Source organism: Elephas maximus, chromosome 25 (assembly GCF_024166365.1).
Source record: "Elephas maximus indicus isolate mEleMax1 chromosome 25, mEleMax1 primary haplotype, whole genome shotgun sequence".
NCBI lineage: Eukaryota > Metazoa > Chordata > Mammalia > Proboscidea > Elephantidae > Elephas > Elephas maximus.
The window spans coordinates 48,082,717-48,107,745 of record NC_064843.1 but is presented as its reverse complement, the minus strand read 5'-3'; the positions used below and the strand labels follow the sequence as shown (position 1 = coordinate 48,107,745).

At 40.3% G+C, this 25,029-nt stretch overlaps 1 protein-coding gene across 9 annotated transcripts in view; it reads right to left on the bottom strand.

Annotated features, from left to right (window-relative positions):
- The window catches only part of PLCB4 (phospholipase C beta 4), a 446,434-nt gene that overhangs the window by 73,668 nt on the left and 347,737 nt on the right, over positions 1-25,029 (bottom strand). For 8 of the 9 annotated variants that reach the window (XM_049869961.1, XM_049869962.1, XM_049869959.1 and 5 more), the window contains 10 exons: positions 23,878-23,957; positions 23,257-23,341; positions 20,693-20,783; positions 18,463-18,558; positions 14,136-14,236; positions 12,767-12,802; positions 9,924-10,065; positions 9,193-9,277; positions 8,716-8,840; positions 6,591-6,642 (listed from right to left, as the gene is read on the bottom strand). In XM_049869961.1, coding sequence (XP_049725918.1) covers positions 6,591-6,642; positions 8,716-8,840; positions 9,193-9,277; positions 9,924-10,065; positions 12,767-12,802; positions 14,136-14,236; positions 18,463-18,558; positions 20,693-20,783; positions 23,257-23,341; positions 23,878-23,957 — 893 coding nt within the window. The remainder of the gene's footprint in view (positions 1-6,590; positions 6,643-8,715; positions 8,841-9,192; positions 9,278-9,923; positions 10,066-12,766; positions 12,803-14,135; positions 14,237-18,462; positions 18,559-20,692; positions 20,784-23,256; positions 23,342-23,877; positions 23,958-25,029) is intronic. The other variant, XM_049869965.1, reaches the window with a different exon arrangement.

Here is a 25,029-nt window from a genome sequence, read left to right as displayed (position 1 = left end):
ATTCAAGGATCTCTCTGTTCTTTGCAGGGGCTTGAAAAGCAAAGACAGAGAGAAGGGCCTTCAGCCAGGTAGGTGTACAGGAGCCCCAAGAATCAGAGAATGGGGTCATAAGGAAGTAGATGACATTTCATCACACCTCAAATGCCATCAGTTACATGCTCCATTATTTTATTTACCACCAAGAAAGCAGAAAGGCTGCCGATGGTGATTGTAAAATGCCATGGATTGTCAGAAACACTCCGATTTATGGATGTTATGTAAAAAGTATGCCTCTTTGAATCCCAAAATGTCACATTATTTTGATACCAATCATTCAAGTTCTTATGACAACCTAAAAAGATTTAGACACTAATTTACTTTATTGTGTTCCATTAAGAATTAGAGAAATGACTTCCATTTTTCCATCTTTAAAAATGAGCCAGTAATAAACCACTGGCCTCTTGACTGATAAAAAATCACTTACAGGGCCTAATGGTGCAGCCCAACATGGAACCCCACAGAGCAGAGGAGGATTGCCAGTTGGGTTTCTGAGGTTTTCTTACTGTTGCTAGACTCAGGAGGTGTTCTTGGGCTTTGTGCATTGATGTCCTATATGAAGCAGCTATTGTTTGCTACCGCAGGCCTACAAGGCACAGCGGACACTTTATAGCCCTCAGAGGAATCCCGCAACAAGTTTTTAAGAAGCCCCTGCACAGGGAACATCTAGCTCAATTGGCATAACAGAGTTTATAAAGAAAACGTTCTACATTCTGCTTTGGTGAGTAGCGTCTGGGGTTTTAAAAGACTATAAGTGGCCATCTAGGACACTCCACTGGTCACACTCCTTTGGGAGCAAGGAACAATGAAGAAAACTAAAGATACAAGGGAAATATTAGTCCAAAGGACTAATGGGCCACATCTACCACAGCCTCCACCAGACTGAGTCCAGTAAAACTAGACGGTGTCCGATTACCACCACGGACGGCTCTGACAGGGATCACAATAGAGTTCCCCAACAGAGCTGGAGAAAAATGTAGAACAAAATTCTAACTCAAAAAGAAAGACCAGACTTGCTGGCCTGACAGAGACTAGAGAAACCCTGAGAGTATGGTCCCTGGACACCCTTTCAGCTCAGTAATGAGGTCGCTCCTAAGGTTTACCCTTCAGCCAAAGATTGAATAGGCCCATGGAAAAAAACAAGACTAAAGGGGTGCATCAGCCTTGGGGCAGGGACTGGAAGGCAGGTGGGAACAGGAAAGCTGGTAACAGGGATCCCAGGGTTATTAACCAATGTCATACAACAATGTGTGTACTGTTTGATGAGAAACTAGTTTGTTCTGTAAACCTTCATCTAAAGTACGATTTAAAAAAAAAAAAAAAAAAGCCCCTGCAGGTGGGTAGGAGAACGACAAGGGCAATATGGTGAGGGCCAGGCAGTGTCTCGGGTGACCTGCTCCATGGAAACAGGCTCCTGCCTGTGGCCAGCCCTGTGTCTACATCATTGAGGGGCAATGAAGCACAAAGTTGAGAAGATGTCTTTCCTTCCACCTGTGGGTGACTGCCTTTGCCTCCAGGTTGTGTGTGGGAAAAGGGAACAAGCACAAGACTTTGGACACTACTGTCAATGTCTCTTAAAGTTGGGCTGCCCCACTGAAGAATCTATTTTTCAGGGTCTCTGGTAGGAATTGAGTGGTTAATGCACTTGGCTGCTAACCCAAAGGTTGGAGGTTTGATGAAAATCCTGGCAACCTAGTTCTGAAAAATCAGCCATTGAAAACCCTATGGAACACAGTTCTGCTCTGACACACAGGTGGATGCCATGAGTCAGAGTCTAAGAGAGGACAAGCAGTTTGTATTTTTTGGTTTGGTAGGACTCATGCTTTTGGTCACATTGCCTCAAACATATAAGTACAGAATTCAGACTAAAGTAGCAATGTCCTTGTTTATGAACATACTTTGAAATGACTGTCAGTGCTGAGCATGCTAACTATGCCAAAACAGAAACTTCTGAAAAAATGTGCCAAATGCCTAGAACTCCTGTCAAGACCTCTTTTACCCAGAAGCAATACCCCCTCCTATGTCAAGCCAAACTGCTGGAATGTGGTGGGGCCTGAGTCCTCAGATTGCTGAGGCAAGAAGGGAGGGAAGCTCCTCAAACATTACTAGGCCACTCAGAAGGTTTGGAGGTGTAACCACTGCCAGGCCTGACCTGCCTTGAGTGAACCAAGAGAGCCATGGCTACTTCCCTGGGCTTCTAAAAGGCCCCATTTGAACACAGTGCTCATGTAATCTTGCAAGGTCTGTGTGTGTGCTCGACCACAAAGCCTTAAGCTTTTCTTAAACATTACTTGTGCACAGAACTTTGAGTTCATGAAGAATTATCACATCCAATCACAACCTTACTGAGCTGCCACCACAAACCTTGTGTAGTAGGTGTTACTGTCCTCATTTTGTCAAGCACACCTGAGTCTAACACACCTGCCCAAGGCAATGCAGCTAGTATGTGGAGGAGCTGGGGCTTAACCAGGTCTTCAGTTTCCAAATGGGCTCATGGCTACATACACCACAGGGATCTCCTGATCAATTTACTTACCCAGCACAAAATCTCCTGGTTATGAACACTTCGCATTAAATAACTAAATGTTATTGCCGTTGTTAGCTGTCTTCAAGTTGGCCCCTGGCTCACAGTGAGCCCATGAACAATGAGATTGGACCTCTGTGATCCACAGGGTTTTCACTGCATGATTTTTGGATGTAGATAACCAGGTCTTTCTTCCTAGTCTGTCTTAGTCTGGAAGCTCTGATGAAGGCTGTTCAGCATCATAGCAACATGTAACCCGCATGGAAGGCAAGAATTCTACCATTGAACCGCCACTGCCCTCTAAATAACAAAATAGTTTTTATTTATTTTTTATTGCATTTTAGATGCAGACTTACAGAGCAATTAGTCTCTCATTAAACAACTAATACACATGTTGTTTTGTTACATTGGTTGCCACCCCCACAACATGTCAACGTTCTCCCCTTCTTGACCTTCGGTTCCCCATTACCAGCTTTCCTGTCCCCTCCTGCCTTCTCGTCCTTGCACTGGAGCTGGTGTCCCCATTGAGTCTCATTTTGATTTATGGGCCTATCTAATCTTTGGCTAAAGGTTGAGTCTCAGGAGTGACTTCAGTACTGAGTTAAAAGGGTATGTGGGGACCATATTCTCGGGGTTTCTCCAGTCTCTATCGGGCCAGTAAGTCTGGTCTTTGTGTGTGTGTGTGTGTGAGTTAAAATTTTGTTCTACATTTTTTCTCCAGCTCTGTCCAGGACCCTCTATTGTGTTCCTTATCAGAGCAGTCGGTGGTGGTAGTCAGGAACCATCTAGTTGTGCTGGACAAAGTCTGGTGGAGGCTGTGGTAGTTGTGGTCCATTAGTCCTTTGGACTAATCTTTCCCTTGTGTCTTTGGTTTTCTTCATTCTCCCTTGCTCTAGATGGGGTGAGACCGGTGGACTATCTTAGATGGCCACTCACAAGCTTTTAAGACCCCAGAAGCTACTCACTAAAGTAGGAAATAGAACATTTTCTGTATAAATTATGTTATGCCAGTTGAGCTAGATGTTTCCAGAGATCACGGTCTCCACAGCCCTCAGCCCAGTAATTCGGTCCCTCAGGGAGTTTGAATGTGTTTATGGAGCTTCCATGACCTTGCTTTGTACAAGTTGTGCTGGCTTCCCCAGTATTGTGTACTGTCTTGCCCTTCACCAAAATTATCACTTACCTATTGTCTATTTAGTGTTTTCCACTCCCCACCCTTCCCCTCCCTTGTAACCATCAAAGATAGCTTCCTTTTGTGTGTAAACCTTTTCATGAGTTTTTATAATACTGGGTTCACACAATATTTGTCCTTTTCTGATTGACTAATTTCACTCAGTATAATGCTCTCCGGATTCATCCTTGGTGTGAGATGTTTCACAGATTCATCATTGTTCTTTATCGCTGCATAGTATTCCACTGTGTGTATGTAGCATACTTTGTTTATCCATTCATCTGTTGATGGGCTCTTAGGTTGTTTCCATCTTTTTGCTATTGTGAATGATGCCTCAGTGAACATGTGTGTGCATATGCCTATTTGTGTGATGGCTCTTATTTCTCTAGGATATATTCCTAGGAGTGAGATTGCTAGATCATATGGTATTACTATTTCTAGCTTTTCAAGGAAGCGTTGTATTGTTTTCCAAAATTTTGTACCATTTTGCATTTCTACCAGCATTGCATGAAAGTTTCAATCTCCCCACAGCCTCTCCAACATTTGTTATTTTCTGTTTTTTTTTATTTGTGCCCGCAATTTTGGGTGAGATGGTATCTCATTGAGGTTTTGATTTGCATTTTGCTAATGAGTAGTGATTGTGAGCATTTCCTCACGCGTCTGTTACCTGCCTGAATGTCCTCCTTGATGACGTGTCTGTTCATATCCTTTGTCCATTTTTTAATTGGATTATTTGTTTTTTTGTTGTAGAGGTGTTAAGTTTTCCCGTAAATTTTAGAGATTAGACCTTTGTTGGATTTGCCATGGCCCGGTCTGTACGTTCTCTTTTTATTCTTTTGGTGAAGTCTTTTGATGAGTGTGTTTTAATTTTAGAAGATACCAGTTATCTAGCTTATCTTCTGGTGTTTGCGTATTGTTATGGTTTGTATCCCGTTTATGCCATGTATTAGGGCCTCTAGTGTTGACCCTATTTTTTCTTCTATGATCTTTAGTGTTTTTGTTTTTATATTTAGGTCTTTGATTCATTTTGAATTAGTTTTTGTGTATGGTGTGAGGTATGGGTTCTGTTTCATTTTTTTGCAGATGGACATCCAGTTTTGCCAGCACGATTTGTTGAAAAGACTGTCTTTTCCCCATTTGATAGCCTTTGAGCCTTCGTCGAAGATCAGGTGGCCATAGGTGGATAGATTTACTTTTGGGTTCTCAATATTGTTCCATCGGTCAATGTGTCTGTCGTACCGGTATCTGGCTATTCTGACTAGTGTAGCCAAAATAGTTTTTAAAGATCTCTGAAAGGTTTATTTGGTCCTTTTGTTTCTAACTACATTTTTTTTTCATTCAAAGCCCCCAGCAGAGGACAGTGTAGTGATGCTCCAGCTCTGTGGAGGGAGACTTGGGCACCAGGGCTGTTATCCAGGTGTGGGGGAATGTGGGCAGGGCCTACAGGCAGAGGTGGGGGGTGTTCATTTTGAAGAACTATTCCTAACCCACAACCCCTGAAAAATTGTGCCTTGACTGACTATTTTTTGTAGTAAAAATTTGATATCCAACCAGGGTAGTCACCACGAAGGACTTCCTGACAGCGACATTGTGGGATGGGGTGGTATTCCATGGATTAGTGCCAAGACTTCCGGGTAGTGGTCTAGAGATTATTCACCTATAGTGGTGCTTGGGGACAGGTGTACAGGGGAAAAATGGCCAGAGGTTTTTTTTTTTCCATCTCTACATAATTTTAACTCCCGATTTCCATTTAATCTTTTAGCATTTCAGTGATATTAATATTTCCTAATTCATTACTTACATCCCCTGTCTGCCAAGTTTGTCGTACTGTGGTGGCTTGTGTGTTGCTGTGATGCTGGAAGCTGTGCCACTGGCATTTCAAATACTAGCATGGTAGACACATTTCAGTGGAGCTTCCAGACTAAGACAGAGTAAGAAGGAAGGCTTGGCAATCTATATCCAAAAATTAGCCAGTGCAAACATTATGTACCATAGCAAATCCCTGTCCCACTTGCTTGTTTTGGACATGTCATCAGGAAGGATCAATAGCTAGAGATGGACATTACTCTTGGTGAAGGAGAGGGCCAGAGAGGACAAGGGCAATCCTCAGTGACATGGATTGGCACAAGAGCTGAAACAATGGGCTCCAACATGCTACTGATCATGAGGGTGATGGTGGATCAGGCAATGTTTCATTCTGTTGTACATAAGGTCACCATGAGTCAGAGTCAACTAGACAGCAGTTACAACAGCAGCAACAATTCACTACTTGGTTCACAGATTTCAGGGAGTGTTATTTAGGTAAGCTAGAACAACATCCCTAGCATCATTCTTTGATAATTGCTATTTCCAAGACATGCAAAAGAAAGAAGAGAGGGCAAAGCTTTATTCCCGGCTGAATTAAATTCATATTGCCACCTGTAACTTCATTATATACTAAGTTAACTTCATTCCCACGTTTAACTTCATTCCTAGAAAATTTGTCCTGGGTAAAATATGTACACATATTTTGGTGTCTTTTTCTTCAGCTAATGTTCAAATGATCCAGGATCGCTATCTCTCCCAGCTATAAAAAGCTCTACTGTTGAATTTAAGGTGAGAACATTAAACTCTAGTGTATGATGAACTGCTTAACTTGTGGTCCAAAAAAAAAAAAAAAAATTCTGTTTAGTAAAACTCAGGTAGATGAAGAATGTGTAGTTGCAAATATTAGCTACCTAGGGATTCCATTTATTTCCACCCTATCTCTCAGACCCAGCTTAAATTCAGCAGCCCCTAATTAAAAGTGACATGCATTCATTATAGCTGTAGTGTGGAGTTCTGAAGCAAGGTGACAACAGTTTAAATCATATTACTTACCCGCACGATCCATTATACTCAAATTTCCCTTGATTCAATTGCATTGCTAAATCTGTCAAGAGACAAAAATATTTTAGTAACCTCGTCTCCCTGGACAAAGAAGATCCTGATGGGGTGATTTCAAACAACGGAAGTCAGGTACTGGTCCTTGACCTCTGGAACACCACAAGGTACCACTGGGTCTGTTTAAGGCACACAACTCTTTCTTTAATGTCAAAATGGTTTCATATTTAATTTAATATACTAAAATGTGTTTTCCTGGAGACCATGCTAGAATTCCTAATTTCCCATGTTTGCTTTAAAAATTGGATTCAATATCCAAGTCATATAATTGTTTAGTTAGGGCTGAGAGTACAAGTGTCGAAGTTGATATGGGGTTGGAGAGTGTGTGCCTTATGATGCCACAGGGAGGAGGCACTGGAGAGTCACACACCCTTAGGGTAAAACTTGATTAGGAAAAAAAAAAAAAGTAAGCTTTATGTAAAAATCAGTGGCTTGTTCTCAGGGTAAGACTGGGGGAGAATTCTTCTGGTGGGTCTACCCTACCAGGGTGTGGCTTATGATTTTTCCCTTTCTACTTACCAATGAAAGAAATAGGAAAACTGGTGATTTTTTTTTTTTTTTTTTTTGCTGTTGTTCAAAATGCTGTGGTTTTGGTCAAAATGCTGTTGTTAAATCTAATATTATAAAATAAAACATAAGCTGACCTGGTGAATAAACTCCTTCAGGATCATTTAACCCATATTACAGATTCATTGACCAACTGGGAATACAACTTGAGCCCTTTTTAAGTCATGAAACCAGCAGTGACTTTTCATTTTATTTATTACTGTGAGAAACATTCTAAGACCAATGCAGGCACCAAGCAAATTAGTGACTCAATGGGTGGGGCTTCTGGTCCCTGAGGAGGCTCAACCAAGTACAGGACATGCAGTCAACTGACATGGCAAAGGGATGAGAATCAAAAAATTTTTCAGTCACTCCAGAAAAGAGAGAGTTGGGTGGGTAAGGATTCTCAAAATATAGTGGATGGGCTGGAAAACAAAAAACAAAAAGAAAAAAACCAAACCCATTGCTGTCAAGTCGATTCTGACTCATAGCAACCCTACAGGGCAGAGTAGAACTGCCCCACAGGGTTTCCAAGGAGCAGCTGGTGGATTCAAACTGCCAACCTTTTGGTAGGCGGCTGTAGCTCTTAACCACTGTGCCACCAGGGCTCCTAGAAAAGGAAAATGCCCCCATATTGGGAAGATTGGGAGGTACCTTCATGTAGCAAACAAAGGACTGAACAAGAAAAGGGTTTTCCATCAGGATTAAGGACCATGCTTACCCACAGAATTCTTAAATGCAATTAACCATAGAAAGTGAATCGATTTCTCACCTATATTAGGTGTGCAACTAGAGACTATTATTTTGCCACCTCTAATCTGATCATTGTGATCCTAAGCTACTAGGCAAACTTCAAATTCTTTTTTTAAAATTTGTTTATACATCTACAAAAAATTTACTCCTTTCCTTCCAGGTGGGAAAAAAATCATTACATATTGGAAACCTGCTTTTGAGCACACTTAGGAGTACCAAGTTATGGAGTAGCTCCTCTAAGAATATCTATGACTCCTCACACACAATTTTAGCAGTCTACTCTATAATATTCTACAATTTTATGGTAAGGTGCCACTGCTTTGTTGATGTCTGCTCAGTGTTAACGGTGGTCAGGGTACTTTCCAAAAGATAATGAGCTATAGTTACTGCACGAAGATACTCAAATTCTTTGCAAATTATTCCCGTTTAATTCTGTCTTTGGAACCAAGGATAAAAAATCTGGTCTGAAAGGAAGAAAAACGAGAAATATTATGGTAGAATAGGGCGCAATGTTTAGCTAAGTAGTCCATGGCATTTACAAAAGGAATTTTACTTTAAATCAAAATATATTCTCTTTTACCATTGTTGTACTGCTCTGCTTTGGGTTTTTGATTTCTCACTTTTACACAAGGCCAACACACTGTTTTTGCCCTATGTCTGTTTCTTCCTTTAAAAAACGCCCACAGCCAATGATGGTAACTGCTGGGTCCATCTTGTCAAAGGCTTCCTGTGAAATTCGGGGTCGCTGGACATCAGCTCCTACCTGGGGTTTGATAGTTCAGTGAAACCATCTGGCAGCCAGCGTTCCAGAAAATCTGAGGCATGTAATTACTGGAATCCACTCGACCTCCCTTGGGGTAAATGCGACTCATTTGCCGTTTGTTATAACTGTGTAACTTATTAAGGAAAAAGAAAAAAGAGTAGGAGTTGGAAGTGTCTCAATGCCATCTAACAACAACAAAATGGCAGAGATAAATAAATAGCTAAAATGACAAAGGTCTGGGCAAACAACGACAAACAAGAAGACAATGTAGACAATTTTCATACTTATAAATAATGCTGAAGAGAAAATCACTTTTGTGGTTTATAGGAACAACTCACATTTGGGCAGGCTTTCACACCTGCCGTGGTCTTTCACATTTTATTAGCTATACAATAAAAATTAAACACTAGCCATTTATCTCTTTTAGAGACTCCTGCTACACTAAAAATGCACCAGCCACTTAACACATAAGGATACTTCACAAATTCAATTGCGTGTGTCTTCAAGTAGCCTAGACCGACTGATTCATTAAAAGAAGACATGTTGTAATGGATATTGCGTTCTGTAAAGAAAAGCAGAGATGCAGTAAGAAATCCTGCCATCAAACCCTCACAGAAAGACAGGCAATAAATGTAATTACATCCTGAACCATGAGGCTTCGGAGGCAGATGTTATATTATCATAGCAGTAGCTCCGACTTTCATTAACATTCTGCAGATGGAGACGCTGCCTTAAAAAAAAAAAGTGTGCTGAATTAAATTCCGGGTCATTAAACAAATTATGTATACCCCAATTGCCACAGCCACCCCTGAAATAGGAATTTTTGATGACGATGATGATGATGGCTTCTCTAGCCAAGAAATGATTACGGCAAGTTTTATAATACTTGGTATGTTTTTGGAGACTGGTTTCTAATGAAAGCAGATTTGCAAAAGCATATGAAACTCCAGAGGCGATGCTGAAGGCCAGGGCCTGTGCTAACAAATCCACAGTCTCTCAGAGACACCCTGTGGATGAAGGCGAGAACAACAACGCAGAGCCGCCGCACGCCAAGCAAGTCTGGATGCACGGTGTTTGGAATAAAAATAAGCTGAGGTGCAACAGTTCCCACCCCAGAAAAGAAAATGGCAACAAGTCAGATCAGAGCCCATCGGCATAATGAAAGAAAAGCAGACAAAAAGGCTACTGCATTTAACCTTTGGTGTTACCTTCAGCCACATGGAAACCTTGGAACTTCACAGGCTGTGCGTAGTTGATCATTGTGGATAAATACGGGTGGATGTTAGTGGTAGCACCTACATATTTATAAGATGCCATCCACGCCTGCTCATCTTCTACAGTAACCAGGCCCTACAAGCACAGTGAAGGGAATATACGTCCGTGACTTCAGTGGGACTCATAGATGCCTGCTGCAGACTTCCTTACAAAAGTTAATTTGCACACGCACATACACCCAAACTGAAAGACGGTAAAGACTTTTTTCTTCCTCAATTATGCTAAAGGATAATTTAAAAATTTAATGTAGAACTAGAAGGTGCCCGGCTACCACCAATGACTACCCTGATAAGGAACACAACAGAGAGTCCCTGATGGAGCAGGAGAAAAGTAGGGTGCAGAACTCAAATTCTGGTAAAAAGACCAGACTTAATGGTCTGACTGAGACTGATGGGACTCCAGAGGTCATGGCCTCTGGAGTCTCTGTTAGCCCAAAACTAAAACCATTCCCGAAGCCAACTCTTCAGACAAAGATTAGACGGGACTGTAAGACATAAAATGATACTGATAAGGACTGTGCTTCTTGGCTCAAGTAGACACGTAAGACTATGTGGGCAGCTCCTGTCCAGAGGCAAGGTGAGGAGGCAGAGGCGGACAGGAGCTGGTTGAATGGACACGGGAAATACAGGGTGGAGAGAAGGAGTGTGCTGTCACATTGTAGGGAGAGTAATTAGGGTGACATAAAAATGTGTGTAAGTTTTTGTATGAGAGGCTGACTTGAATTGCAAACTTTCACTTAAAGCACAATAAATGGTCAATCTTTTTGAAAATAAAATAAGACGTTAATGTCTACTGTAGCTCTAAATAATGCAGAAGAAGGTAAAAATTAAATATTAACTCTGTCTCACATTTTTAGGGCATTTTTAGATTCTCAAAGGACTTTAAAGTATTCCAGGAACTATACTGAGCTTCACAGCAATGCTATGAAATGTGTGCAGCAGGTATTATTCTTCATATTTTCACCCACTGGGGACCACACCCTGTATAGCACTGCTCTGGAGTTTAATCCCATATCTAAGAAGTTTTTTTAAGTTTATTCTTCAAATAATCTGACCCTACATGGGACATATTAAAACTGCATTATTTTGTACAGAGGAAAAGAAAACAAAAACTTTAGTTTATTTCTTGGTAAATTAGAAAAAAAATCCACAAAATCGATGAAAATGAATAAAGCCTTTGAAGGCAGTCAATATTTTGTAGAGAACTTTGAAAAGCTAAATTTCCTGCAGAGATTGAATATAGATGGATAAACGGCTTAGTCACATGTATCAATTCCTGAGTAAAAAAATGGTCAGACCATTTGTTTGTCTCAGTTGTTAACAATCTGGGCACTCTAAATCGTCAAATGGATTTCGCCAATAAAAACCTGAGATAAATAAGTACATAATGTAACTTAAAAAAAAAAAAAAAAACTTTATTTATTTATTTATTTTGGTATGTCCTGACTCCTCAAGTAAGAGCAGGGGTTATGTCTGATTCCTTTCTCGTGTATTTAATGGTAATAAATAACACCAATACTACAAGCTGGGCTCCGGACTGAATTCTTTGCATGTGCAACTTCATTATTGTCAGGAACCCCGCAGGGTAAGTATTAAAGTCCTATCTATTGATTAGAGCCCTGGTGGCACAGTGGTTAAGAGCTTGGCTGCCGACCAAAAGGTTGGCAGTTCAAATCCACCAGCCACTCCTTGGAAACACTATGGTGTAGTTCTATTTTGCCCTATAGGGTCGCTATAAGTAGGAATCGACTCGATGGGAACGAGTTTGTTTTTTTGTCCGGTTCGTTTTTTGGGTATCTGCTGATCATATGAGAAGACTTAGGCCTTGAAGATTAAAAAGCCTTGGTCAGAGCCACTTAACTAATACATAGCAGTGACCAAAGTCAACTGGTGCACTATTGGTTGCAGTACCTTAAGAAATTCTAGTAGGAGAGAGAGGAGTTATGTTTACCAGCATCTTGGAAGAAGACTGTGATAAGATTTACTCATAACTCTTATAAATTTAATATTTAGACAATAAGAAGATAAGGTATCACTCCAAATAAGAAAGCACCCCACAGAGAACAAGACAATATTTTTTGAAGCTCTGAAGAGTGGGGATCAAGATACAAGGCAAATTTCTACACGTGACTGTCATCAACTTTACGATCATACAATAAACCAGATATATTTACCGAATAAGAGCACCTCGATGATCATGAAGAATTTTGAAGAGGATAAAAGAAACTAAAAATGTAACTTTATTTTCCTTACAAGAAAGCCAATATCTAACAACAGCAAATGAAAATTCTAGAATGTATGTAATGTGAAATTAACTAACGGTCTTTCAGAATGTCCCTGTAGTTGGAACTAAGATCACCTTTCTCTTACGCTAATCTATGGATGTGACGTCCTATTAGGTCATTTTCATTTTCTAATTCAGTACATTGATGATTACGTCACCCTACTTTAGGAGTGCAATCTCTGATTCCACCTACGAAAATGCCTTGCTGCACCAAACACTTATTTGTAGGAAATTCATTAATGATTTAGGTCTAGGCCTCTTATTCACTTGCCTTCGTTCAGTGATTTTATTAGGATTTAATAACTCTATCACTGTGATTAATTCTTCTTCTTGAAGACTCTGATAATTAAATGCATCAAGCATATGCATATTATACCTACAAACAGTATGCCTGACATTCCACGGTGGAAGATAGAGCAACAATACTTAGTACAAAATGTTCACTATGGGTGTCATGTAATGAAAACAAAATACGTAAGGCAATTTTTGCTACCTTTTTGTTGTTTTCATGTTCAAGATCATCTGAAACCTAAATTAAAGAAAGAAAATAATATTTACATCTCCAAAAGGCAACATCCTAGTTTTTAGAGTCATACATATATTTATACAAATATATGTGAACACATATTTACATGTTATGGGCTGTTGTGGATTGAATTGTGTCCCCCAGGAGATAGGCTGTAGTCCTAACTCCTAGGACCTGTGAATGTGACCTTGTTTGGAAACAGAACTTTGAAGATGTTATCAGTTAACATGAGGTCATGCTGGAATAGGATGGGTCCAATTTCAATGTGAGTGTTGTCCTTACAAAAGAGGAGAAGCAACAAAGTGAGACACAGAGGGAAAACAGCTATATGAAGATGGAGGCAAAGACTAGAGTGACACAGCTACAAGCCAAGGAATGCGCAGGGCTGCCAGGAACCAGGAAACCCTGGTGGTGTAGTGCTTAAGTGCTATGGCTGCTAACCAAAAGGTTGGCAATTCAAATCCACCAGGTGCTCCTTGGAAACCCTGTGGGGCAGTCCTACTACGTCCTGTATGGTTGCGAAGTCAGAACTGACTTGACAGGAATAGGTTTTGGTTTTGGCTTTGCCAACAGAAGCCAGGAAAAAGGCAAGGAAGCTTCTTCTCCTAGGTCTTAAGAGAGGCCATGGTTTTTCTGACTCCTTGAATTTGGATCTCTAGCCAAATTCTAGCACTTGCTTTTATTTTCATAAAACCATTTATCACATACTATTATTATTTGACTGTTTGTTTTCTGTTCCCTACTGTCTTCCCCTAAAATCCCATCAGACTATAAGCTCCATGAGGGCAGAAAGTAAGTGTATTTTGACTCTTCTCAATTGTCATGGTCTAGACTGTGCCTGGCACATAGTTGGTACACATAATATTTTTCTCTTGGCTGACAGGTGGAAATATTTTCATGCTTACTCTACATTAGGAAGGTGATTCCTAACTTGTAGAACTGGTTCTCTAAGGAGAACTTGGCTTGGGCTATTCAGGGGTCATTTTCCTGATGGTTTCAACAGGTTAATAACCTTTGCTATTGTGATGCTTTTGTGGTCTCTCCATTCACCTGTAGTAATGCAATCAATGATAACATTTAAAGGATATTGGCCAGATGGGTAGTGGTCAAAACCGTATGTGATTAATGAGTAATTTAAATGTCCTTTCATATTTTGTGTGTGTCTCGTTCAATGTCAATTCCAGTCCCCATGAAGAGACTTTTGTCCTTCTCAGCAATTTAGAAGGGGAATTGCAGGGTACTTATTCTTTTGTGGTTGTCCCATCTCCAGAATTTCATAACTAGCAGCTGCTATCTCTTGAGAGTCATGACAGAAAAAGGACACAAAGATGCTGACCTTCTTGACACTATTTGCAACAGCTTCCTTGTGACCCAAGTCATCAGCAGAAAGTTCATTGCCAAATTTGAATTCAGGATGAGCTTCCTCCTCTGGGTCAGCTGCGTGGAAGACAAAAGGAAAATCTATGAAGCCAAAATACTGCCAAGCAGTCAGATCCTGTCTGTCATCTCCGGTAGAACAGAGTGCTTTTAAAGAAGAAAAGGGTGCTAAAAGGAAATGCAAACATTTAAATATGCAGTCTTTTTCAAGTAAACTTCTTACCAAATTCTTAACTACTCATGGTCAAGGACCACATCTTGTTTATTTTTCTATTTCTCCTACCTCTCGCATGTTCGACACACTTATGCTTAATGTATTTTGTTAAGCTATGTTCAACCCAGCACAACACTAACCCTAAAAATTAAAGCCTCAAACACCTCAGGACTATTTATGACTCATAAAAGGATACAATGATCTTCGATGACACTGAGAGAAAACGAGGTACACGCAAGAAAACATAATTTGATAATTTTGAAAATGATATGAAAATGTCCGCTTGAATACTACTGATATAATTTAAAGGACTTGGAGACTGGAGAGGCATGGCATAAAAAGGAAAGACCTTAGAAGGATTGTACTGCTCCTGTAAACCATTTGCCAAACTTGGCTTAGGTTTAAAAAATTCTGAACTTAATCCTCAGGCTCATGCTAGGAGGGGAGCTAAAAATGTGGCGTTAAATAAAGCTGGTATCTAAGGAGCATGGCCCAGACTGTGACAGAAAACTCAGAAGCACTTGGTCTACTGATCCAGTAAAGAGACAAGAACTCTGGACTCCATTCAAGGCTGCTGGTGGAAAAAAGGATCACCTATTGGAAATGGTCTTGCTAATTCTAAAATGTATTTTTCCCTATATTTTAATACTTTTGACCTTGTAATGTGCCCTTCACTCTATGGGCATTTTTGGGAAGTGTTTTTTCTTAGTGGTACATAAAATATTAGTGCCTTTCAACTGATGATATCTTCGATTAGAGATTTCTTGAGGGGACTACCTTGTGTTAGGTGTTACACTCATGGGAAGTAGGTACGGGCAAGGGAAACAGACAACTTCCTCTTCTGGACTGATAGTCTGGAGAGGGGAGGAAGACAAGTAAAAAAAAGAAAGTAGGTCATGTAAGTCTTGGGCAAGAAAAGGATTTGTAGAGCTGGACTAGGCCTTGAAATAATCTAGTCATTGTCCTCATCTTACCGATGAGGAAAATGATTCAGGGATGTGATTCGAGTTGTCTGAGGTCACAGAGTAAGATGAGCACCTAGAATTCTGACTTTTAGCACAATGCTCTTTCCATGATGCTGGGCTGCCTTCTTCTGGTTTGTAACCAAGACTGTGAAGGCTCCACCATCACAATTCTATTTCCATTTCATATACGTCTAGTCTTACCTCTCAGCCAGATGTAAACTACTTAAAGGCAAGGAACATGTCCCATACAATTGGTAGGGACTCAATAGCTACTTTAAAAGAGTTGTATGAAGGAATGTGATCATTTCTCCAATTTGCACGTGTATGCAGACATACCCACAGACACATACAACTTTTGGTATTCCCCACTGTTTGCCTCACCAGCCCTAGGAGCCACATTTCTTTCTGATTCGAAACCCCACCTAACTAGTCCCTAGGCATCATGCCTTCTTGAACTATGCTTGGTTTTCCTTTGCCTGCTGTGTTGACGTGTTTAAATTAGAGATGAGAGTCATTCCTGTACACAAGGATCATGCTGTGTCACTAGCATAATTATAGCCAACTGGTTGACCAGAACTAAAGCCATATATTGCTGACATAACCTAAGAATCCTATACACTAAGTAGTATAGAGGAAGCCTCTGTGTGTTACAAGGGAAATTCAGGTGGATGCTTCTCTTCTCTCAGGTACTTCCTACCTGCATAGTATCCCATGTGGCTATTTCTGCTAAGACTTAGTAAAAATCTCAAGTATATTTTGGAATAACATGGAAGTCTCTAGCAGCAAATGTTTTTCTGCCTATGAGAACAATTACCATACATGTGTAGAAGGCGGGAGAATAGCCTTAAGGGTAACTGGAATCATAGTGACCCTCATTTTAGACTACAGTGTGTGCTTGGGAATCTTTGCATCTTTGCTTTTCATCAGTTATATTCTTTCTCTCTTAAAAATATTTTTAACAACTATTTTACACACTTGTATTCTCTTCGTATTTCTGTATATTAGAATGGCAGTATGGTAAGATACAAAGGGTCTTGACCCTAGAGTCAGATAATTCTGGGGTTGGATCTTAGCACAACTGCATGATAGCTGAGGGATCGTGACTCGCTGACTGAGAGCCTTTTCTATTTTCTGCAGTCCCCAGGCAACCATTTCCTCTTGAACTTACGCTTGATTTTCTCTTGCCTGCTGGGTTAATGTATTTAAATCGGAGACGAGAGTCATTCATATATACTAGGATCATATTATAATCTCAGCGTTAATTACAGCCAACTGGTAGACCAGAGTTTAGGCCATGTATTGCTGACAGAACCTAAGAATCATACACCTTGACTGGTATAACACTTACACCACATACTAATTATGTTACCTCTCTGAGCTTCAGGTTCCTCGTGTGAAAAATGAGGGTAACGACTCCTTCATTTATGTGTGAAGATGACATGAAACAGTGATGTAAACTGCATGGTCCACAACAACAGTAGTAGTTGTTGTCATTATTTTTATTAATACTATTTTTTTTTCTTGTTAATGTATTCCATTATTTCCACAGTTTGTTTTATTGGACTATAAACCCACCAAAACCAATTGCCATCGAGTCAATTCCGACTCATAGTAATCCTATAGGACAGAGTAGAATCGCCCCATAGGGTTTGCTATAATCTTTGTGGGAGCAGACTGCCACATCTTTCTCCCTCGGAGGTGCTGGTGGTTTCAAATGGCTGACCTTTTGGTTAGCAGCTGAGCACATAACCACTGTGTCTCACCAGGACACAGAATCTAGTGATGCCTTACATGTTTTTGATTATCATCTGTGAAACTTAAGGAATTGATTTTATTTAATATTCATCTTTTCATATTTTAGGAGTATTTTATTGATCTTTTGAGATACATTTCCTTTAATACTTCATACTAAAATCTTGTTTAGGTTTATTATTTGCAAAAGCATGAAATAATGTAACGGGCACTGTAAAAACCCATTGCTGTCAATCGATTCCACTCATAGCGACCCTATAGGACAGAGGAGAACTGCCCCAAAGAGTTTCCAGGGAGCACCTGGTGGATTTGAACTGCTGACTTTTTGGTTAGTAGCCATTTTACTGATGTTTTGAGATACCTTTCTCTTAATACTTCATACTAAAATCTTGTTTAGGCTTATTATTTTAATACTGACTTTGAATTTCCTGTTCACTTTGTGTGTTCAGACAAGCCAATCATTCACCTGAGGGTCTCTACCCATGTTCCTTCCTTTTTTTTTTTAGCATCATATTTTATTGGATTTATTTCTATTGGTTATCAATTGCTTTAAAGAAAATGGCAGCATAGTTTTTAAATGGTCCTGATTACTGATGACTAGAAATAGGCCTTTTAGATTTAAGTATTATTTCTCACCACAATAATACAGCCATACAGTAAAAATTAACTGGCCTTACTATTGTGGTCATTAACGAGACTGGAATTCGTGGTTTTGTTTATAGGAGGAGACTGCAGAATGTTGTTTTTATTCCAACCCCTGCCTTCTGCAGCACAGGCTTCAGGGAACCCTGGCTGTGAATTTCAGGTGAACAGCTGAATGCATGACAGAAAGGGAGATGACTAACCCACAAAAATCTAGTGGTTAGATAAACGAGAAGGAACAATACTTGGAAAAATACGAAAAGATTAAGGTTGGTCCATGAATACATTCCTGACTACTAAGAATAAAAACAGCACCATTATATATAGGTAGTCCCCAAGTAATGACGTATAGGAGTGACAACAAAGCGCACTTACAATTGTCTTTTTTTTTGGCGCATCTTATCATTTGTAATATGTACGACATACAATGTTGCAGTACATAATTTGCTAATATTATCATTCTTAAAAGTTCTCTCGCAGATGTTCAAAGATTGGATTTATAATAATACTGATAATAAAAGGCAATAATCATGAGAACTGAAAAAAAAAAAGAAGTTTCTACTTACGTCAGAAGCGACTTATGACAGGGTCATCGTAAGGAACCCCTTTGTAAGTCTGGGACTATCTGTATAAGGGGCTACTGAGGAAAATGCATGTTTTTCTTAATTTAAAAAGTATTTTAGAGACATATAACTTAAAATAAAACACCTTACCGCATTCTATTTCCTCTTCATTATCATCCTCTAAGATGTTAACTGGGGCAGCAGATTCTCCAGCTTCCATCATACTTTTCAAAGCTTCGAGCTGTTCTGTTATTAAAAACCAACAACAAGGAGACAGTGACAGGTATGAGATCACTTATAAAACCTGGGCTTTAAGATGGACACCGAGAAGGAAATAAAAACGGCAAGAAAACGCACTGTCGAGGCACCTACTGGGCACATTCCTGAGGCTCAGTAGTGGCTACCGCCACCCATTCTGGTGGTCTTGGCTTCTTAAGGAACATGTAACAGCCACAGTCTACGCACATGATGAAGAACTACTGGAACATGGGTGGGTTGCCCAAAATTCTGGTCACCAGGCTTGAGAGGGGAACTCAGTCATTGTAAAGGATTTAAGGCTGGATAACAAAAGCCCATAATTTGGAGAATCTGGTTCTCACCAAGGTTTATTAACAACTATGGTGAAGATGTAACAGAAAAAGAGAAATGCATATTGGAGACTGAAAAAAACTTCAAGAAAAAGTATCTGCAACTGATACAACTGGGTTATTATCCATAATATATAAAAAGCTCTCACAAATAAATAAAAATAAAGACCAACGAAATGAAAGAACAACGGGTAAACACGCAGGGGAAAATCATCAGCGAGGATATATAAAGAGACTAGTTATTAAAAAAAAAAAAAGTTATTAGAGACATACAAATAAAAAAATAAGATACTGGTTTTCGTCTATTAGTTAGGCACATACATAAAAGATGGCCAATGATCAGTGTTAAGGATGTTGCTGTGCAACAGGCACTCACTGTTAGTGTGAGTGCAAATTGGTACAACTTTTCTGAAAGACAGTATAACAAGACAGACCACAAAATGTGCACATGCATTGGCTGTTGCTGTGCGCCACTGAGCTGATTTCAACTCTAAGAAACCCTATATGACAGAATAGATCTGCTCCATGAGGTTTCTTGGCCTGTAATCTTTAATGAGAGTGGATTGCCCGGTCTTTCCTTCTGCAGAGAGGCTGGCGGGTTCAAAGTGCCAGCCTTTCCGTTAGCAACCAAGCCCTTAACCATTGCACCACCACTGCTCCTTAGGCTTTGGCGAAGCAACTCAAATTGTCCCAGTTGATTTCATCGAGAAGTTTTCAAAAAATGTACAAATGAACATCAAGTATTCTTACCGTTGTTGTTTTTATAGGACTGGTTAGTTACACTACATATAATGAATTACTATAACGTTTCATACATTGGAATTAGTAGGTAGAATTACAAACTACTGGATGCAGGTATACTCAACTGGTTGAAGAAAAAATGACAATCAGTATGTTTAACACGATCTCAGTTTTGTTAAAAAATGTGTGTATATGTATAAACATGTACTTGTATATGCATTTATCTATATCACACACATATATGTATAAAAGTGTGTGTGTGTAACAAATTTGGAATTATTCTGCTACTTTCTTTGCATTTTTTCTGTGATATTATTTTTTCATAATAAACAGTCATTCATATCATTTTTAAATGTTATTTTAGAATACCTGGGGAAAACACAGCACAATAATACCAGTATTTGGTGCTATTAATTCACTGAATTAAAAAATAAGCTGAAAGAAAATAAAAGAAAAAAATTTCCCATACAAAATCCTTTCTCCCTCTCTACACACATATGCACACTCACAAACCCATGTGTTTAGCTAGGATCCTCAGGTATGCATATATCACATGGGTAAACTGCAAAGAAAAACTATTAAAGAGGACTTGCAAGTATATAAAATTAAAAGAGGCCAGTTCCTTATATCTTGATAAATTCTAAAATGGCTTTTCCATTTTCCTTGAAACCCATTGCCGTCAAGTCTATTCAGACTCATAGTGACCCTATAGGACAGAGTCGAACTGCCAAATAGAGTTTCCAAGGAGTGGCTGATGGATTTGAACTACCGACCTTTTCATTAGCAGCCGAGCTCTTAACCACACCACCAGGGCTCCATTTTTCCTTGGGACCCCTCTAAATTCTGGCATATGTTTCTCCCAGAGCAGGAACTAGTTCATGGAAACTAAACATAACTGGAAATGTGGCAACCTTACTTTGAAAAGAAAAGCACATATAACATCACCACTATACTCCTTTCCCCTAAAAACTCAGTGATTTCATTCTAGAAAACTGAACCGTCCAAACACACCGTGTACGTGTACTTCCGTCATGTGTGTGTATTTGCCTTACTTTTCTCAACTTCAGGTTTCAGCCGTTTATTTTTGATAAGTATTTTTCTTCTGAGGTCATTGGGGGATGGCAAGATCCTGCCAGGTTCGAGCTAGAGATAAACAAGAGAGAGCTGAGTTAATGACAGACAGCTTGTTTGTGTTTCTTCATTTTCGTTCCCAGACTAGGAGCAAGAAGGCCCATGAGTTATACAACCCAGCATCCACTAGATGGCACTCAGCACAGTTTTTAAAGTTTTATTCCCCAACAGGAACCAACCCACCACATCTAACTCTGCCTTAGACTAAGGCTGCAAACTTGAAACCCAGGCAGTCTCCAGAGGTGCACAGCTGCTCCACTTTCCCCAGTGGGCTGAGGTCAGAGCTGGGGTGGTGTGTTTCGAAAGGGTTTACTGCCAAACATCAGGCCTTCAAGGGTCTGGTGAAGCCAAAGAGATCACTTTGATGGCTGTGGTCAGAATTAGCTTTCCTGGGCAGAGGCCAAGAGGCTCCCCAGATCCCCCCAAGTGCTGGGCTGTCCAGTATGCCTGTGAACTCAGTCAGCTGATCCCACCTAACCCTTGGGACTGTGGCTTTGCGGGTAATAAAGAAGGCAGTGGTCCTCGTTTCTGAAATCTAAACTCTACCATGGCTTCATTCACTTGGATTTATGTCTGCAAAGGAGGTGTCCCTTCCTTCTCTCTATTACCTCTGAGCCAAAGAACTGTCTTACATCTAGTCATCCATTCTCCCATCTCTCATCCCCTCATTCATCTACCTGCCCACTTACCAATCCACTCACCCAACCACCATCCATCCTTCCACCCATCCATTCATTTTCAAAATGAATTGGTAGGCTACTCATCACATGGAAGGGCCTACATTCATTCCCATGCCTGTCTTCCCTCAAACAACACACTTTGCCAGAACACTGCTTTCTTTGGGAAGCTGGCTGTAACCGATCCATTCTCCAGTATCTCCCCTGGACCTGGACATCCCCAACAAATACTCAACACATCATAGGCCATCTCCTACTTTAGTTGTGTGTTTTCATTTGTGTCCTGTGGACCGCTCCCACCAAAGATTAAAAGCTCCTTAGTTCAGGTAGCAGGTCTTGCTCCCACTTATATTACCTGGGCTTCCTATAATACCTTTCACATAGTACGTGTGTCACTCCACTAAGAATGCAGTGGTCTTTCCACAAAAACAAGTCCCTTAGCCCAACCAAGATAATAAACAGAGGGCCTAGGTAAAGCTAATCAATCAATTGATCAGGCATTTTCTTAGTTTGGGTACTCTTAAAGATAGCCTCTGAGACAAGGATTTAAAGTGCAGGAGTATATTTGGGAGACAACCCCAGGAAACATGGGCAAAGGAGTGAAGACATGAGAAAAAGAAGATGGGGGGCCAAGAAAAGGTGTGCTATCAAGCAAGTTATCACTGTGGGCAACTGGAGTCTGCCCTTGCTGGGGTACCTGGGAGGGAGTGGAGAACACATGCTCAAGGTTACCCCACCTGAGGAGTGAGGGAGCTTGGGGAGGAGGGGGAGGTTAATTCTCTGGCACTTCTGGCCTGTCTTCTACGTGGGCAGAGTTGGCTCCAGTGACCAGAGCACGGCCTCAGACAAAACGCTGTAGGCACTGGCAGGTGGAAGTCTGTCCAGTGTTCAGGGAAGACAGTCAGCGCCACAGGATATGGGCAGGGAGGGTGCCCACAGTCACTGCTTAAGCAGGCTAAAGAGAATCGGGGAGCGGGGGCAAAAGATGCAAATAAACTTGTCTCCTATGTGTTTTTCAGTCCCCATGGGCACACTTCTGAAAAACAACACTCATTGGTAAGCCCCTCTGAGTATTCACATGTAGCAAAGTACTTTCCTTTTAAGAGATGTGGATTCTTTTAAGAATGTGAGGAACTCTCTGGAATAATTACATACAAAATATTTGTGTACCCTCAGAATGAATTCATAGACCCCAAAAAGCCTATCTATGGGCCACAGGTTAAGAATACTTGGAGTTATGAAGTAATTAGCAGGTATAAAGTGAAGCTCAAAAAATGTATACATAATATTGCCCGCAGTTATTCTGGAGTTGAGAGTGTGATCTAGAGTATTTCCATAGCAACATGCTCCCATGGGTTCTGAAATCCAGGTGTACATATGACTCACCTGAAGAGCTTTTAAAAACCATGCTCAGGCCCTTCCTTGGATCAATCAAACCAGAATCTCTAAGAGTAGGGTCCTGACGCAGGTATTCTTAACAGCTCCCCAGGTGAATCTAACATGTAACTAAAGCTGAGCGGCAGTGCTAAGACCAGGGCCCTTGGACAGCCAGCGCTTTATGAAATTTCTGGATGGAAAAGCAAACACCTTAAGACCCCACGGTCTTCCAGATTGTTTTGAACCAGATGTTTATCTTATGTCTCTCTGTGTACATCTCTCTCAAGCATGACGAAAGCTTTCTGTACCAAAGAATTTAAATAAATATGAAGATCTTTAGCATTAGTCCTCTAGTACTACTTGACCCTTTAGAAACGAATTTCAAAACAAATCCATTCATGCTAGAAATATGGTTAGCTAAAAATACATACTGGATGTGATTCAAGTGCTTGTTTCAACAGGAGATCCCCAAATAGATCTTCGCAATATTTGGACATCTTGTACTGTTGATATTTGCTGGAGAGAAAGAACTGGCATTTGTAAATTCAAACATCTATTAACAGTCCAAGAATAAAAAGCACCCATTCCTACACAATTAAAAACTCCCACTCGGAAACACATGATTGTCCTTTTGATGTCAATGTGAGACGTACTTTTAAATACCATAAACTTTAACTGGTATAATTAGAAAAGAAGAAGATTCCACGCCAAAACTAAGAGTTGGTAAGCGGAATAAAACCTGTTTTTCAAATTAATGAAGTCTGCCTTCAGAAAGACTGTCAAATCTTCCAGCTTGATGGAACTTGATGCAAGGGGTCCCAATCTCTGACCTTCTGCTTAGAGGGAACGTTTTGAAAACACGTTAAAATAACTTCAGTGTTTTTTTGGTTTGTTTGTTTCGTTTTGCTTTTGCACAAGACTATGCGTCCTAAGCTGGAGAATTATTCAGTATTTAGAACTTCACGAAACAAATTATTTTAGAAGATGTAGAGCAGAAGTGGGGATAAGGGAACAACATTAAGAGGCATGGAGTAGAATGAATAATTTCATACCTGCAGTGATTTTCAAAGGACAGAATTACAGGATACTCGGATGTGACAAACGCAGTTTCCTTGATGGCTTGAATTACATCCTTTAAAGATAAAGAGAGTTAATGAGAGAAAAGAGCAAACGTTTTAAGGCACCTAAAACTATTCAGAGGCTTGTTAATTTGAGCCTTTCAGAAAGTCAACGCCAGCAGCTCAGATCTGGAGATCCCACTTACCTTGGTAACTACAGATTGAGTCTCCTATGGTTAGACCCAGGGCACAGTTAATGGTTAATAATTATTCTTTTTTCCAAAGCTATCTTTCACTTCTCCAAAATGATGATGCTATTGACTGACTAGACGTTTCATCTAAATGGTGTGCCAGTTCCTTGCTTGCAAATCTGCTAAGCAGGAGTTCAGAGTTCACCATTCTCATTGCAGAGAGGTGAGCTGGTGCCACGGCTATTTTCACTACAGGTCACTCTTCCACTCCTTCTGCCTTATGGAGAAATCTATTGGTAATAACCCAAGGACTGCTGGAAACGTTTATTGACTTTCCTCTGTGTTCCGGAGTCAGTCTTGGGCTACGTTCAATTAGCTTGATGTAGATTTATGTGTGGGTCTGACATTTGCAATATCCTTTGTTTGGTATGAGCCTGGGGAAAAGAGAGGTCACTGAGGAGGGGTTCCCCTTGCTGGTTGAGCAAAATGTAAGGTAAAACAGCAAAGTATTGTGGACCCCTTATTTGGAACCTAGCTTAATCACTTGATACCAGTGTTGAATGAGTTGAACATGTCCTCCCCCCATCTCTATGAAACAGGGATAAACCAAAAACCAAAACCATTGCCCTTGAGTTGATTCCGACTCATAGTGGCTCTATAGGACAGAGTGTAACTGCCCCATAGGGTTTCCAAGGAGCGGCTGGTGGATTTGAACTGCCAAGCTTTTGGTTAGCAGCCAAGCTCTTTAACCACTGTGCAACCAGGACCCGTTATGAAATAGGATAGGCCTTAACAAATGGCTGGACCTGTTCTCTGCTTAGCTTTAGAAAGAACGGCTACAGGACAATGCTTCTAAACTGGAGCGTCCTACTTGGAAAAATTCCCAAATTCTTACTGGTTTATAGCTAACCACAGGGCAGGCCCCAACACTGGATTAATCAGGAAAATATTTTAC